This window comes from Enoplosus armatus, chromosome 2 (genome assembly GCF_043641665.1).
Source record: "Enoplosus armatus isolate fEnoArm2 chromosome 2, fEnoArm2.hap1, whole genome shotgun sequence".
Lineage (NCBI taxonomy): Eukaryota > Metazoa > Chordata > Actinopteri > Centrarchiformes > Enoplosidae > Enoplosus > Enoplosus armatus.
Genome location: NC_092181.1, coordinates 3,478,056 through 3,494,714, shown reverse-complemented (window position 1 = coordinate 3,494,714; position 16,659 = coordinate 3,478,056). Strand labels below are relative to the sequence as shown.

The 16,659-nt window shown below is 44.2% G+C and overlaps 1 protein-coding gene across 1 annotated transcript in view; it reads left to right on the top strand.

Annotated features, from left to right (window-relative positions):
- Nucleotides 1–2,019: 2,019 nt before the first annotated feature.
- ccdc85al (coiled-coil domain containing 85A, like) overlaps nt 2,020–16,659 on the top strand; it is a 98,366-nt gene continuing 83,726 nt past the window's right edge. Inside the window, exons 1-2 of the mRNA XM_070926565.1 lie at nt 2,020–2,265; nt 3,564–4,665. Of these exons, the coding sequence (XP_070782666.1) occupies nt 2,020–2,265; nt 3,564–4,665 (1,348 nt within the window). The remainder of the gene's footprint in view (nt 2,266–3,563; nt 4,666–16,659) is intronic.

Here is a 16,659-nt window from a genome sequence, read left to right as displayed (position 1 = left end):
CATGACGTTGCCAGAGCGCTGCGTACGCACGGGAAGAGGGTAATTATGGGAAATGGTGTTCACAGTATTGGCCCACGGTGACGTATACTCCAGTGGTTCGTCAAGGAGTTGTAGGCCTAGAAGTTCTTATCTTCTACTGACTGTTCGTACTGTATGATAACGTGTGATTAGGCGTTTGTGACTATCACTTAGTTACACTCTGTGTAGAGAGTAACTTATCACAACATATTTATAGTATGACCTTTGACCTTGTGAAAAGTGAAGTAAATTAATGTACTCAACTAAGTGGACATAGGCTAGAACTTGAGGTAGGCTATTTTAGTTAGGAATATTCCCATTGTATGCTGCATAATGTTTTGACTCCACTGTAATTTAGAGGTAAGTATTGTACTGCTAGCCTACATGTTACTTTACTACATTTATTTGAAACGTATTGTCACTAGTTAATATGGAACTTTATTGCAATTATTAACAAATAGCCTACGTTTTTGTCCTCTGTTACCGGAGGCCTCCTTCCCAGAGTTATGCCTCTTTAATGGTCGAGTAGCAAGGTCTTGTTAACAACAAATAATTAGTTATTTTGTTTAAATATAATAAATCTCCATAATTAATAATTAAGCATCACTGTACTTAACTCCATCCATCCAGCCATATGATCATCTTATGAAATGTGATGCATTGTGTTGTAGCCTATAACAGTAGCCTAAATGAACAGTGTTCTGGCTACCTGATTAAAACACACAGAGCATTTTTTTCCTACAACTTGAGGCAATCTTGATTTCTTTGGATAAAAAGAGGGAGCAGAGTAACAGCCTACTCCTAGCCAGCCTTACCAATTAGTACTCACTACTGCACACAGAAATAATATTTAAGTAATAGAAATAAGTAACCATATCTACACTGCTGTAGCCTATGTTTTATACAGTTTTATATATCTCAAGGTCACACAAGCCTTGTTGCTGCAAATTAGCAGCTGTCCATGGTGCTGGAGTGACACTGTGGCCACTGCTGCTCCTGTTCATGCTGCGTTCAACAGTAAGGCTCGCATACTGGGACGTTTGGCATATGCCTGAACCCACTTGATACAGGCCCAGTAGCCTCTATCTGGAAATAAATCTGTGACTGAAATTTCAGATTATGAAATGTGATGAATACAACTTGGAATTATGAAGCACTTTGAAATACTTAGGATATTATTAGCCCAGATGAAATATAGGCCTAGGTTACTGTGAATGGGTAGTGGGGCCTTTATGAGAATAAGTGGTAGAGCAGAATTATACAGAGGATGAAAAGTAAAAAAAATAACTTATTCTGAAAGCATCCATGCAACTGTATGTATCTTACAGTGTATGTTTTCTGCTACATATCTGCCGCCCATGCCAACACATTTAAACAATGCGTCAGGATGGGAGAGATACCGTTTAGAGCTCAGTATTTCACACAGCTTGTTTAGACAGTCTTTGGACGTTAAGCGGCGCTGTAACCAAGCCATATTTTCAGTGGAGCACAAACCCCAGGAGAGGGAGAGCTAGAGAGAGCTGCTCTCTCCCCCTCGCTCCGTCTCTCCCTGTCTCTCGCTGTCTCTGCCGGGCTCGGCGGACTCTCTCCTCCCTCTCGCAGTGTGCTGAACCTACAGGCGGCAGGTGTGTGCACCGACTGTCCGCAGAAGCTTTTCCCACTTTGATCACGCTTTGGACCGAATTTTGGATAGTAAACCGAGACGACAACTCGCACTGTCAGCTGGCTGCCTACAGCACAAGCCCGGTCGTGAGGATGTTGCAGTGATAGACAGCAGAGCATCTTCTCCACTGTATCGCGCTCAGCCGGCATCGTCAGCTGTTGCTCTGGCAGCAGAGAGTGGAAGAGTCGGGAGCAACAGAAAAGGCCAAACTATGCGACTGACTTTCCGTCGGTAACCGTTTTCCACCTGAAGTCGAGCGGGGAGCGGATGCGAGCAGAGGTTTCCAACGAGCCTCTGACTATATTCTGCCCTTTGTCGGTGCCGGAGGAGCTGTGCCAATGGAGAAAGCGACTCCGCCGCCCCAGCCCCAGCTCCAGCTGTCGATAGCGAAGACTGAAAGTCCAGCGGAGGACATCTCCGGTCTGACTGACGACGAGCTGCTCAAGTGGACCAAGGAGGATCTGGTGCGGCGGCTGAGGCGGTCCGAGTCCGACAAGATGAGCGTGATTCTGGACCACGGCAATCTCATCCGAGAGGTCAATCGCAGCCTCCAGCTGCACTTGAACGAGATCAGGGGGCTGAAGGTGAGGGGGCGCGCATTTGGTGAAGGATGAGATCATAGGTTTGGAGCGCACCTGAGAACGCGCACGGCAGGAGGGATGTTCTGCTGGTTAGAGAGAGAATAGATGCTATCATTGAAGTTCGCTGTGCCATTGTGTAGGCCTGTATGAGAATCTGATATGGATGAATGTAGACACTGTGTGCACACAGGCTGTATGGGGCATGGTTAACCTAAGGCTGGCTTGTCGTTTTCGTTTAACTTTTGCTGGGGGAGGTGGGAAATTCAAGAAGAGTTTAATAAACAAGGGAATGTATCCCCACAACTCATCTCATAAAACATAGAGCAAGTGAAATTATATACAGACCAATGAGGTAGAAATCCATCCTCCTAATACTGAAGAGGAGGGCATGTCCCTCTGTAGATCTACTGCTCTGTTCATGTGCCAGTGCTCAAATCTGGCATCCAGACCTCTCTCTGTCTTAGCTACACACACTTCACATTCCTAGAAGATTCCTGCTCATAAATCAACAGCGTGTACAATTTGCCTTTAGAACGACGTGGCATTTGCTTTGAAAGTACATGCAAGCAACCTTTACCCACTGCCTTCATTTTCTGCACTGCTAATGAGAGGAATGTGGCACAGTGTCCACAGTGCTTACAGTTTATAGCTGAGACCCAGCCTGAGGTAGCCTCATGATGAAGCACATGGGGATCATTTGCCTTTCTTGGAGACCTCGTCACCTCTCAACCCATCCAAGCTGCTTAATTACACAGGGAAGAGCTGGAGGGTAAGACACGGAGAGAGAGAGGGCGGGAGAGGGAGGGAGAACGGGGGAGAGAAGCAGGAGCTCTTGGGGAGGCGAAGAAGGGATGTTTAAGTAAATGTTGCTGGGTGTAAAATGTTCAGGGTGTGTGATTTCATGGCCCCAACCCAGTCTCATTTCTGTGTGTGGCCTCTCCATCTCCTACAGAGCCGTCTAATAAACATTATGCACCTCACATTGAATGGTACGCTGTGAGTCAGTGCGTTTATAGGAAAGACAGAGAGGATTAGGATTTCATTTCATTATGACTGCATACAGCGTTTGACTGATATCTGAAAGAGCAGCGAAATGGATTGAAATTGGACAGTGGTTGAAGCGATTTACTTGGGAGTTTAATTAATAGAAGGCAAACTATTGTTTTGTACCAAATCAAAAGCACATTTGTGTTCTTTCTGCACTGATCAGCTTTGTCGTATTTTATGACACTTCCTAGTGCTCAGGCCTCAGTTGAACTCATCTCTCCTTTCCTCTTGTTTTTTCCTTCTCTTCCTCTCAGGATATTAATCAGAAGCTGCAGGAGGACAACCGTGAGCTGCGGGACTTGTGCTGCTTCCTGGATGACGACCGCCAGAAAGGCAAGCGTGTATCCAGGGAGTGGCAGCGCTTGGGACGTTACAGTGCCAGCATCATGCGCAAAGAGGTGACCCTCTACCTTCAGAAACTCAAGGAGCTGGAGCTTCGACAGGAGGAGGTCATCCGGGAGAACCTGGAGCTGAAGGAGCTCTGCCTGCTGCTGGACGAGGAGAAAGGGGTGGTAGGTGGAGGAAGTGGGGGCGTAGGAAGTGGAGGGGGTGGGGGTGTAGGGATGGGAGGGTGCCGCAACTCCATAGACAGCCAGAATAGTTTGCTGCTGGTGCCCGGGCATGGGCTCCTGATGAGAGACGTGGGGGACGGGAGCAGCACCTCCAGTGCAGGGAGCACTGACAGCTCTGATCACCCTCACCATAAGCAGCCCCACCTAGCTGCAGGGGTGGGTGGAGTTGGTAGTGGTGGGGAAAAAGGGAGCCCTGAGCTTGTGCACAAACCCAGGTGTAGCAGTATCAGCGGAATAGGAGGCGGAGGTGGAGGAGACAGGGATGTGTCCAGCCCTGAGCACCCTGCTGGGCGCCACCGGAGTACAAGCCTGGAGTACCCATACACCCTGCCCCAGCTCTGCAGGCCCCGCTGCGGCTCCATATCCGTGCCTGACCACAGTCGAGTCATGCGGGGCCTCAGCCCGGAGAAATACGGAAGGAACGTGGGCCGACGCAGTCCGGAGCAGCACCCCAAGCACCACAGCTCTGATCTCCTCCTGGGCCAGAGGCAGCACTTCCTGGGTCAGGGAGGCAGCGGGGAGCTCTATCAAAGGCACCACAGGAGTAGCATTAGCAGTGCTGGTGGCTGTGGGAGCCCCGAGCCCCGGCAGGCATATTTAGGGAGCACTGAGCACCATGAAAAGGGCTGCGTGGTCCAGGGGGGCAGCCCTGAAACTCATAGGCACCAGTACAGTATGAGCCCTGACCATGTGAAGTTTGGCAGCCCTGTGAGAGAGGGGCAGAGGAGGCCGGCTGGAGACGAGCTGTCGCCACATCATCGGAGCATCTACAATGGCATGAATGGTAGGTGTGTGTGTGTGTGTGTGCGCGCATGGCAATGTTTCTGTGTGCCAGTGATGTGATCATCCTGTGTTTTGACCAACCCTCCCCCAAAAAACAATAAAATACTGACCATGCACCCAAATACAGTGGATGACGCCGTGCAACATCTTTTACACACAAAGATATACAAATTCACGTAGACTCAGGACACGCAAACACACACACTCAGACAAACTTGAGCGCCAAAAGTTAACACTTAGTTTTCTCTCTGTACTTGAAGGATACAGTAGAGACTCAAAGGAGAACTGCTATGTGATATGTGATCAGAATGCACTTATTCGATTGAGAAAATAGAGATACGCTTCCTCATTCTGACTGTTGCAAAATTTACAGCATTATTGATTTTTGTGTGCATCTCGAGAGGAATGTGGGTTGGCTCAGTGGATGAGAAAGAAAATAAAGTCTTCAGAAATATTTATTTTACATGTTCTGTATCTAAGTTGGGCAGTTTCAGCTCAAATGAACTCGGATGCTCAGATTTCAGCGCGTGGTGTAGCGTTGCAACTGTTGGCACACACATACGTGCACCTCTCAGACGACGAATTACCCCCACATCTTTGCTGCAGTGATGCCTCTCTTGGTGAGATCAGTGGGAGTTAAGGATGTCAGAGAGAAGGAGGAATATCAAAGTACCAACTTGGCTGCTGTTTAAATACCCCACAGTGGCTGATAATGATTTCTGGAGTCCGCGGGAAAAAAAAGTGCTGAGTGGCACAGAGCTGGCAGAAGCTAAAGGACAAATTCCTCAAGGTGAAATATGTGCCTGACTTTGCAATATGAGGCTGAAATCAGAAGAGAAACAGAAACAGTCTAAACAGACACTTAAAGGAAGGATGTCAATTACCTCTCATGAAGTCATGTCAATAGTTATATTATTTGGATTGATATGTTTCATTGTAAGTAAGACAATGACAAAGCAAAGACACAAAGTCACGGGGAATACTACTCACCCTGTGAAAACAGTTGTGCAACGTCGCCTGTGGCCCTGCAGCAGCTTTGTCAAGTCTGAGAAAATGACCCTGATGATGTAATTGTGATGTCATCAGGGTTATCTCAGCTTGGGTTTGGAGACTGAAAAATGTTGAAAAATGAAAGCATCATGGGTATTTGCCAGACAGGGATGGTCTGACAAAGAGACAATATTGAGTTGCATTATGGGTAATGTGGTGTTTTGGGGGCTTGACCTATACTGGAGACTGAAAGGATATCTCAACCTCTGCTGCTTCGATTGTGAGCATTACTTTTGTCTTTTGAGTCCCCCCAGCTTTATGAAACACTAAGTATTACCCTTTAAGAATTACAATACAGCCACAGTAGCCTCAGAAATGACAGTCTGACAGCACCGGATTATTATAAAGACACACACAACTTTGATTTGGATAATCATTCTGTTTTAGCTCTCTGTGCACTCTGTAGCTCTATTAGAGATTTCAATCTTGATGTAACCTGAAACCCATATGATGTCTGCAAAAGGCCACGCCACACATAATGCCTCGCAAATCCTTAATTGGAAAATGCTGTGAGTGCACGGGGCATTCACTGGCCCTCGAGTCTGGTGGTTTGCCAACTGTGGCATAACTGTTGTGAACTTAGCTCGGAGTGGAAATGCATGCACCAAATAACCTTTAACCAGGTTCATGAAGACTTCATTAAGCCTGTGTGTGAGAGAAATGATATAGAGTCATATATACCTTGGCTAGCTGTCTGTCAGTATGGCTGTGTCTCTATCATGAGCATGTCCCCACAGGGCCGCCCTGCCTCCACTGACCTGACAAGGACACTAACTTAATGTGTCACAACACGATATTTACAGTTTGATCCAGACATGCAATCAACACTTGGCCCGGAGGTTGAAGATTTTGCTTTTGTCGTGCAGATACTGAATTAATGGCTACAAAATTTTGCCAGCCGATTAAAATACACAAAAACTGCAATGTAGCCGATGAAGAAAAGAGAGGGAATGAATAGATTTGTGAAGTAGGAGAAGTAAGGAGAGCAGCTTTGTGGCTGTGTCAGTGTGTGTCATCCACTGACCCATCCTGACTGCCATGTCCATTTTTGGACGAAGAGGGAATTTAATTCCTGTGACGATGTAGTACACTCTACTCGCTTGGATTATCCTCTAAGCCCTTTGCGCAGTATTATTTCATTTTTTATGTACTTGCATGTGTGCTTGTGTGTGTGTGTGTGTGTGTGTGATTTGAGTGGATGTGCCACAGTGTCCAGGGTCACTGTAGTGTAGTTTTTTATTCAGACAAATGAATGTCTCATGTTCACGTGCCACTACGACAGAACTGAAGCCCAGCCATTGAAATTCCTGACAAAATCCAAAATGAAAGCTGAACTCTGACCTCAGCAGCCTTTTAATACAATCTGATTTTGCATCTTTTGGGAAGCTTATCACACTTATTCTGTTATGTTTACAGCCCGGAGAAAGACATGACCCCCAGAATGACTTGAAGCACTCTTAGTTTTGCCTTGTAAAATGTCAGAGATGTTTAGTTTGCTGCCGGAAGAAAAGAAGCCGGCATAATTGTACCCTCTCATCTCAAAAATGCATGATCCAGAAAATAACTAAGTGGTGTAACTAAAAAGGCATTTAGAGAATTCAGGGAGTACTAAGGGCATAAATTAAAGATAAAATAACGGCATGTCACTTTGGAGTGTTCCAGAATAACAATATTGTCTTATCTGTATAAAGTGATGGGCCTGTAAATGCTGTTAAGACTCCGCATGTGACATGGGGAGGTACAAATAAACAAAGAAGCCCTCAGTTCAGTTGTGACCCAGATCAAATACGTCCGTCTTTCCATGTGATAGATTCCCTTTTTGTGAAAAATAATCAGCCATGAACACTGTGGTCTCCCGACCCAGACTGGAGGGGTGACTGTTTGCTAAGCCTATACGATCTCTGCACTGCAGAGGGTCTTTTTCAAAAAGAGGAGAGACTTAATCATGTTTTCTGCTTTAGCAATCACAAGTTCTGCATATTAGCTTAAGCTGCTCCGATGATCGGAAGGAGGAAAAAAGGCTGCATGGGAAATAGAAGACACTTTGAATGCGTAGGGGAACCTCTGCCCTTGTGATGCCAATGAATACCACACTGCGTGTGTGTGTGTTTACAATGATAACAGTAGCCGGTTTACCACTTAAAATTCTTAGTTATTTTTGAAACTTGATTTTACACAGAGGTGGAAAAAGCACGCTCCTCATTTCTAGCCTGCGACCAGTGTTAGCTGGTAAATAACACTGACTCTGTGAGTTGGTTGAAAAGTCGGTCTCTGGCTAAATTGTTTTAAAATGAAAACCATGTAAAACGGTCTTAAATATTCATCTGATGGCTACATAGCCTACATGATACGATGCTAAAAGACTTTAGGCTAAAGCTTCATGTCCGAGGCAGAAAGTCATCATCCTCACCAGTTAACTAATGATCCATGTAGAAGACATCGAAATAAAGTAGCAGCATTGTTGTTGCATTGCAAGGAAGCACTAACTAGCTCTACCTAGAATAATAAAACTGTTTGTTCTAACCCTGTTTGGACGCTTAGCTCACTGTAGAAAAAGTAACTGGACAGGAAACAGAGGTTAGATGCATTTATTGTTCATATTTTCACTTTTACATGAGAAAAGACTTAAGAATAACAAATGAGTCTGACGAATGTAACGCTATCGCAAGTAACACGTTTGGCTGTGGCTGCTGGATTGTAAGCCTAAACTCTGACAGTAACATCCAGAACAGGCTCCGACCCACTCAGTGGGGAAATACTGCACAGTGGATGTCCCAGTCATGAACGGGTTTTTTTCTAATGTAGCCTGGAACCCCAGAAAATAATGTAACACCAGCTAATGATGTGCTGCTCCTTGGCCTTGGTAGTTTCAGCTTTGGTTAGTTACTCATGTCTAACTCCACTTGGTGTCTTTCTATTTAATGAGAACTGCCAAACACGGGCAGCATTATTCTCCATTGTTGAGCATGAAATATCTGATGGAATTAGCCAAGATAATCCCACTGTCTCATTGAATCCATGAATCTTTATAATTGTCGCATGAGTTGAGACTGTCCAGCTCCTCTGGCTGTTGTTTCGAAGTGCTGCTGCCTGTCAGTGCAACAGGAAATCATCACTGAAGCTTTGGCCTCAGATAATGTTCTCCCTCTCCACTGTCACTGAGAAAGCCAGGCTTCCTCCTCTCTCTGTCTTTCTCTCTCTTTCCATCCTAATTGGCTGCCAGTGTGAACAACCAGCTGTCGGACAGAGAGAAAACTCTGATTACAGAGCCCTCTTTCTGGAGGAGGCCGGAGGATGTACTGTTTGCCAAGCTGAGCTGAGGAAAGAGGGTTGAGGAAGTATTTGAGTGGATTACTGGCTGTTTTCTTCGACTCCTTCTCTCCCTCTCTGTCTGTCTTCCTCTCTGTAACGCAGCTTGTCCTCTTCCTCTGACTGCACTCTATCCTCATCTTCCTCACTCGACTGCCAAGGCGATGGACGGAAAGCATCCCCTTGGCAAATTGTGAAGTCTCGCAGCCTAAGCGGCATGAAGAAACTCAAATGTTTGTCACAGCTGCTTGGCATGAAAGGATTTGGGGGAGCATTAGGCTGCTGTAACTCAAATGGATTAGTATTATTATCTCATCTGTACTGCCACCATCCCGGCTTTATCTTTCATTACTAGTTCAACTCGCTAAAGTGGCATCATGTTGTGTAGATCAACTTGTTCAGACACATAATCCTGTGTTTCGCTGAAGACTGAATTTCTGCAAAGACGGGTAGTACATTTCACTTCAAAACTGTACCAGTGTTTACAACTTAGTGGTGTGTTTCATCATTTAAAACAGTAAAGGAATGAGCTCCAGAGATAGTTAGAGTTGAGGCCATGAGAGACGCGCGACTCTCAAGGTGGATGTCTTTATCACAACCCTGCAAAGGGGGAAATGTTACTTTTAAAAGCTATCATGGCATTTGAATTCGTAATCACACCTGAGACCAATTATCCCAAACACCCTTGCCAATAGGCCATCAGAGCAGCCATTAACCAAGGACTGCACGATTAGGCGTTTTGTTTATCTACCTCTGGTGCATATCATTGTCATTTTTAATCAAGCCGCCGTCAGCTTCGCCTCTTTAAAGCTTGCTTCTTCTGGATGGAGCAAAGAGCCATTTATTGCCTCTTTTCCGTGTGATACTCAAACTATGCACGCTATTTTTTGGACGTATACCCGTAATTCCTGCCAAATACTCATGACAACAGTAATGTCAATGGGAAATGGGGTGTGAAATATCTCCAACAAGAGAGCAAAATTATTTTTGGCAAGCTAAATTATGAATTAGGGAGAAGCAAGGAGAATGATTATGTACTGCAGATAAGGCCAAGATGAACATTTACGAGTGTATGCATGTGCAGCATTTTGGCACTGATGTGTGTAGATGTTTATCTTTAAAAAAAGGTGAAAACAGATTGAAACATATCATTCAGTCTTTATTTATGAACATGTTGAAACGTTGTAGGATGCTCCCAAACATTTCCCCCCACCAGCACTTCCTAAGTAGCTGTGTGAGTTATGAAGACGGCTGCTTGGCGTGTACTAGCGTCGCTCCAACCCAAACCCCAGAGGTATGTGACAAATGTTCCACAGTCGCCCCAGTCATCCGGTAGACACGCAAACCCAGGGGAATGGAGAACAGTCTTTGTCCTCTTACGCGGTGCCAATGGGGAACGGCCCACTGAGCTGAGAGGAAATTAGCTTGCTAGGCCAGGTAATTAACTGGAAGTTGAGTGGCTGCCATGTATGAGGGCAGCACTGGGCCTGGGGGAACCTCTGACAGTCCCAAAGTCACCAGCAGTAACCACATTTAGCTTTGTTACATTTACTTCAGCTTTAGCTATGTGTCATGTTGAGAGCTGGCAGTCTGAGGGTGTCAGGTGATCAGGTGGGAGTGAGGGAGGAGTGTGGAGCTGGACAGATGTAGCCGAGTGCTTCATGTACAGTGTGCAGTCTTTCGCTGAGCTGCATGTTTGGCAGCTTTCGGGTGTCTTACTTTGTGACTAGTAAGAACTGTCGTCCGGGCTTTTTCATTCACACTGACTGATCATCATCATGGCGTGAAGAGCTACTTGCATGAGTGTCATGAGTTGTTGAAAGTAATGTATACTCATCCTGAGTGAATTTTCTGAGGAGCATTAACAGATTAATTAATATCTGCGTCTTCATGTTACTTCTTTGCCTCTGTACGACTCAAAACGAGTCAAAGTAACTTTGCTGAACAGCAGCCATTGTGGCCACATGTGACAAATTGGGTAAAATGCTAAAAACACAATGTAAGAGTAGCACAGGTCGAGAACAGTCAAGAGTAAAATGGGCTGTTCACCAATGCATGTTTTGCCATATTAAGAGAAGTGCTATTAATGTGTCCTTAATCATCTCTTATACACAAATGCAATCAGTAAAATCAGTTTAATAAAACACGTTAACATTGCAAATGAGCCAATTTTGAGATGTTTAGGGTTGTGGTGCGGGAAAACGAGGTAAAAACAAAACAAAACTTGTGCAACCACAGTAGCAATCAGACCAGCACTTCCACTCATCCTTGCCATGTATAGAAATGTACATACAGCATGTGAGCATATACGAATGAAACAAGATGTAATTCCATGCTTGCTGATTCTCTAACATTATAAAACAAACAGCAGAATTCTAATAAATGATGAGAAAGATTATGAGGGGGTTCACTGTTAGGGGGGTGAGTGTCCCTTGCGCTCATGATGGTCATTAATGAAGGCTTCAATGGCAAAGCACTTTTTAAAAACCCATCGCTGATGCAACCTGTGAGAGAACTGAGAACATTCTTCTTTCTTCGTATTATAACGGGGGATATCGCTCCCTGTGGCATACCAGGGACCACACAAGCATTGTCCCGCCATGTCCTGTCAAGTCTGAAGAAAGCCATTAGAAATATTTAAACGGACACCTGTGTCTGAATGACAAACAGATGGAGTAGTCCATAGTCCATGTCTGAAAAGGAATTAAAATGTGCTAACAGTAGCCACCAGAAGCTACTGGTCACACCAGACCAGGTAAGGTGGTGAGTGGCTGAGTACATTTCATCCTTATGAATCTGTAGGAGAAAGAATGTGTCATTTCTTCTTTAAAAAGTTGCATAATCTCGCTTAAATGCTCCGTTAGCTTGTCTGTGATGCCTGTCTGTTGTGCGTTTGTATCACTGATCAAGCAGCAGTGATGAGCTGCTTCGCTGCTGCCACCACTGTGATGGTTTTTACAGCCCCACCATCTGTTAAAACAGGGAGAGAAAGTGCGATAACATATCGGAAGCATAACATGTCAAAACCGCTGCAGCTGACAACATTATTATCCCTCCCTTACACAACACCCAGGATGTAGTTATCCATTTCCTGGGGCATAAATTTATCTCCTGCCCATATTGTGCATTATGTGCATTTGATGTAATGTTTTTCCTGATGTGCAGCTCCCATTACCGCGGATGGATGGGCTGATCCTACCAACGTGAAATGATTGGCACCGCAGTCATTATATTTATATCATTATGTTTTACTAGTTCTCTCTCAGAGATGTCTTTTGGTCTGTGAGATTTCCTTTCAGAGATATTGAAATCAATTTCATTACCCCCCACTGCTCCAGACTGACTGGCTCATTTCCTTTACTGTTACAGCAAAAAGTGCATTTAATTACCTCTTTCATCTGGCTTGGTGGGAGCTTTGGCTGCAGGTTAAACATGTAATTGAGAGAATTCTTGGGTCGCTTTAAACTGTAGCAGACAGTCATTTTCTGTGCTGGTATGTCACTTTTTTAATAGTTTCTCCAAATGTAGGCGGATGAACTTCCAGGTTCTTTGGCCATGATTTCAAAAACGCAGCTTTTATTGATGTATCTTAATATCCTGCTGTTAATCATGTGATGCAGTCTTTTTATCCCATAAAACAGAGTGTTAAAAATCTTACTTTCACTTCTTTAATGTGAGAAGAGCTGTGTGAAACGTGCAGTATTTTAAGAGCAGAAGAATGTAAATTCACACCTAGATGTAACCCTGAAGGCACCGTACGCCAGCGTTAATGTCAGCTCATCCTTCAGGCTTTATGCGACGAAATGTTACCCAAATTCTATATTTCACTGCGTCGTTCTGAAGCAAGCTGCCTCAATATTTTTTTTAATATCTGATGCAATACATTACATTCTTTTTAACATGAGACAACTACATAAGGATTAGTGTGTTTCATTAGGGAGGGCAGAGCCAAACGTGTAAACAAGTTTCAGCCTCGGGACATGGGTCATCGAGGTCCGAAGGCTTGTGGGAGATGAGAAGACAGAAGTCATTAAATGCAGATCCTTGGCGCTAGATGAAGCAGCAAAGAATTCTGGGATGCTTGAAATCTAACATCATTCACAGATGGCAAAATAACCAATATTGCGTCTCATCCCCACCCATCTGAGCCACACACAGCACAATCTTCCACACGCTACTGTATGCCCGGCCTGTTACATTATTCAGCAGCACTGAGGAGAGATGGGTGGTGACATGTTAAAATAGGACAACAGCAGTTTATCTTGCAAATGTTTGCTTAAATATTTAATTTACCTTTTGAGAGTCATTGCAGAATGCATGCTGCACCGATGCGACTGACAACACGGGCCCTTGTAGAATGTGGAGGGATGACGTCGGGGGCTTGAACACGGAGGACGAAATCAACAAAAGAGTTATGGGCTGATGTTGTGACAGCACTCGCTTCTATAAATCTTTGTGACAGTATTGTGTTTTATTCCTGCTCCGTTGATCTCGTTTGTTGAAATATGAATCTTGCAGAAGTGGTCGATTTCAGAACAAAGATTTCAAATGTTTAGTGCCCATCCATCAAGCTAAATGAGCATTTGTATGATTACTACAAAACACAAAAAAGAAACCCTGTTAATATTCAAAATGTGACGTCTGTACATGCATGTATTTGCACGTGGTTGCTCGCCCTTTGGATATACAGTAGATGTGTGTATGTCTGTCTATGTCCCCGAAATCACAAAGGCAAAAATAACTGTACACACACACACACACACACACACAGAGCCCTTGTAGGCTTGATCAGCCTACAGGGCACCAATTATCCAGCTCTACTCCAGTGAGTTTCATGCTCTCATCTCTCCACAGTCTACTTCAGCCTCACAGCGAGCCGAACTGCAGAAACCACAGCTTCAAGTTATTTGCTGTTCCTACCTGCTGCCATCACTCACTTCATTACAGTTCTTACACAGTAGTCAGAAGACACTTACCATTAACTATAGCAGCATGACAGCTTTTGCTCCCTCACTCCTGTATTTTTATACTCTGCATAGTCTAATGGGACAACAAATGTGAGCTTAAATAATAGAAATGTCATTAAAACAACACTAGGAAGGATTTCTGTGAAGATGGACCCATTTTATCAGCCTAAAATACATAAAAAAAGAACAAAGAAGAGCAACAAAGGAGATGCAAGTCTGAAACAAACAAATTGTTCTCCTAAAAGCAGCAAGTGATTTAGGGAAATACGCTTGTAAGGACACCAAATGGCACTATAGCATGTTTATTCACTTTCTTGCCAAGAGTTAGATTGATAACACTCTCATGTCTTTGCATTAACTATGGAGCTAGAGCCAGGAGGCGGTTAGCTTAGCTTAACATAAAGACACCCAGTAAAACCACAAATTGTTGTTTTTACATTTCTGTTTATGTATGGATTAAACAAACAAGACACAATGTGCTGATTGGTTCTAGTAGGCAGATTTCTGAACTTTGGACAGAGCCGGGCTAGCTTTTTCGCCCTGCTTTCAGTCTTTACGCTAAGCTAGGATAATCGCTTCCAGGCTCAACACAAAGACATTAAAGTGGTATTGATCTTCTCATCTAATTCTCGGCAGGAAAGCTTTATTTCCCTAAATGTGGAACCATTCCTAGACTCACCAACTTTGTTGTCCCTTTTGGTTCATTTGGTGATACAATGCTTTGATTTCTGGGCATTCAAATTCAAAAGTTACCTTTCACTGCCATTTGAAGCCACTATGCAGCATTGCAGCCTTAACTGTCCAATCTCACAATAGACTTTAAGCATGGCATACATAGCGAACTTTGAAAATCCGCAGGCAGCCATTTTGTTTATGAGTTTGAAAACAGCAGCCTCCATAAATGACACTTTGATATATATGTATATATTTGTAATACACACAAGTTCAGTTAACTTAGTGTAATTTTATTGATTTGAATAAGACAGACAACCAACCAGGGTCTCTCCAACACTGACTGATAGCTAATGCCTCCATGTAACCAATCAGCAACATGGTGCTACAATGTCGTGCAGCAGACATGACCAAAGAGATGAAATTCCCCGAACCTGAAATGGTATTGACTTGAAGTCTGGCCTCGCAAGACCGGACCTTTCTGTGAGACAATGGTAGCCACAGACCAAACACTGACTTGCCTCCATAAATCCCCTGCATTTTTTGCTTCTGCTTGGTGTTTGTGTTACGGCCACACATAATCTCTTGTATTATGCATTCAGAACTTATCCTCGTGCTCCAGAGCTGCCTGAGGGACGTCAAGACAAGAAGCTCTCCTGCCAGGGAGCCTCGCTGACTGACTGACTGTCTGTCTGACTGTCTGTCTCCCTGACTGTCTCCCTGACTGCTAGCTAAACGGAAGGTCACTGATCTACCATGCATCTCCACAGGCTTTCCCGCCCAGCCAGCCTGAATAATTTATATGGCAGATTTTTAGGGGATCTGAGGGAATAGCCATGTGAAATTACCTTGCATTGATCCTGTAAATTGAGAGAAGGAGGGAGAGGGCGGGGTGACAGATCAGAGAGGATTGAGAGATGAGCAGCCCTGAGGAGAGCAGGTTCATGTGTTTACTGGCTTGATTCAGACGTCAATAACAACTTGATTACTGGTTTTGACAAACACCACTCATTCACAAGTTTTTTTTCCAGAGCTGCTTTATTTTTATTGATTGGATTCCAGCCTGCTTCAATCATTTTACAAACTTATTTCACCCATTTTCAGGAAACAAAAGAGATCTTGTAAAAATATCTCTTACTGTACTGAACTGTAAATTATAAATTATATAGAGTTAATAATTGGTGTCTGGCTGCAGAGGGAAAAAGGGTTCCCCATCCGGAACAGTGATTTATTCAGTGTGGGAGCAGCTTCTCCCCAGCCAATCTCACAGATCTCTTTGTGAGGAAATTTAGAGCCTTTCACTTGAGCTCTGGTGTACAGAGGTGGAATTTAAGGGAGCTTAGGCCCCACATTATTCTGGAGTAATCACATTATCTATATACTCTTGGTCTGACCCACACAAAGCCCCCTTCCCTCTACACATCTCTCTCATCCCGTTAAATCCAATTTTGGTTTTAACGCCATGCCCATAACTAAATCAACAGACACCATCCAAGTGTGCTGTATGTTTTCTCACTTTATAACTCTCCTTGAAGAGGTCACAGACGCTGGTTAGAATTCAGAAAGGGCAAGTTTCATTAGACATTGATCAAGTTCACTATAAAGGGATTCTCCGGACTTTGGCACATGTCTGCTGTGTGTTAACAGGACTGCTCCATCACAAGACAGCACTTTGTAATCTTGTGACCTGTGTGTGTGTGACTGCCGACCTTGAGACAGCAAATCCATTTAAGCTAAGGAGAGATTTGAGTCCTAAGACTCAGCCTGATGTGTTGAACAAGAAACTATATTGTTTCCCCCGGCCGTTGCTTCAAATCTTTCATGTGTCTATCTTTACTTACATGTCTTTTAAGCGTACATTCCTAGTTGTCTTTGGGCTCTGATTCCTGACTGTACTGTAAGCTAATTGTAAGCATCACCTGTGTATGTACTGTGCTGTCCAGAGCGGCCAGACCGACACCAAAAACAATGCAATGAGACAAAAATATCAAGCATGT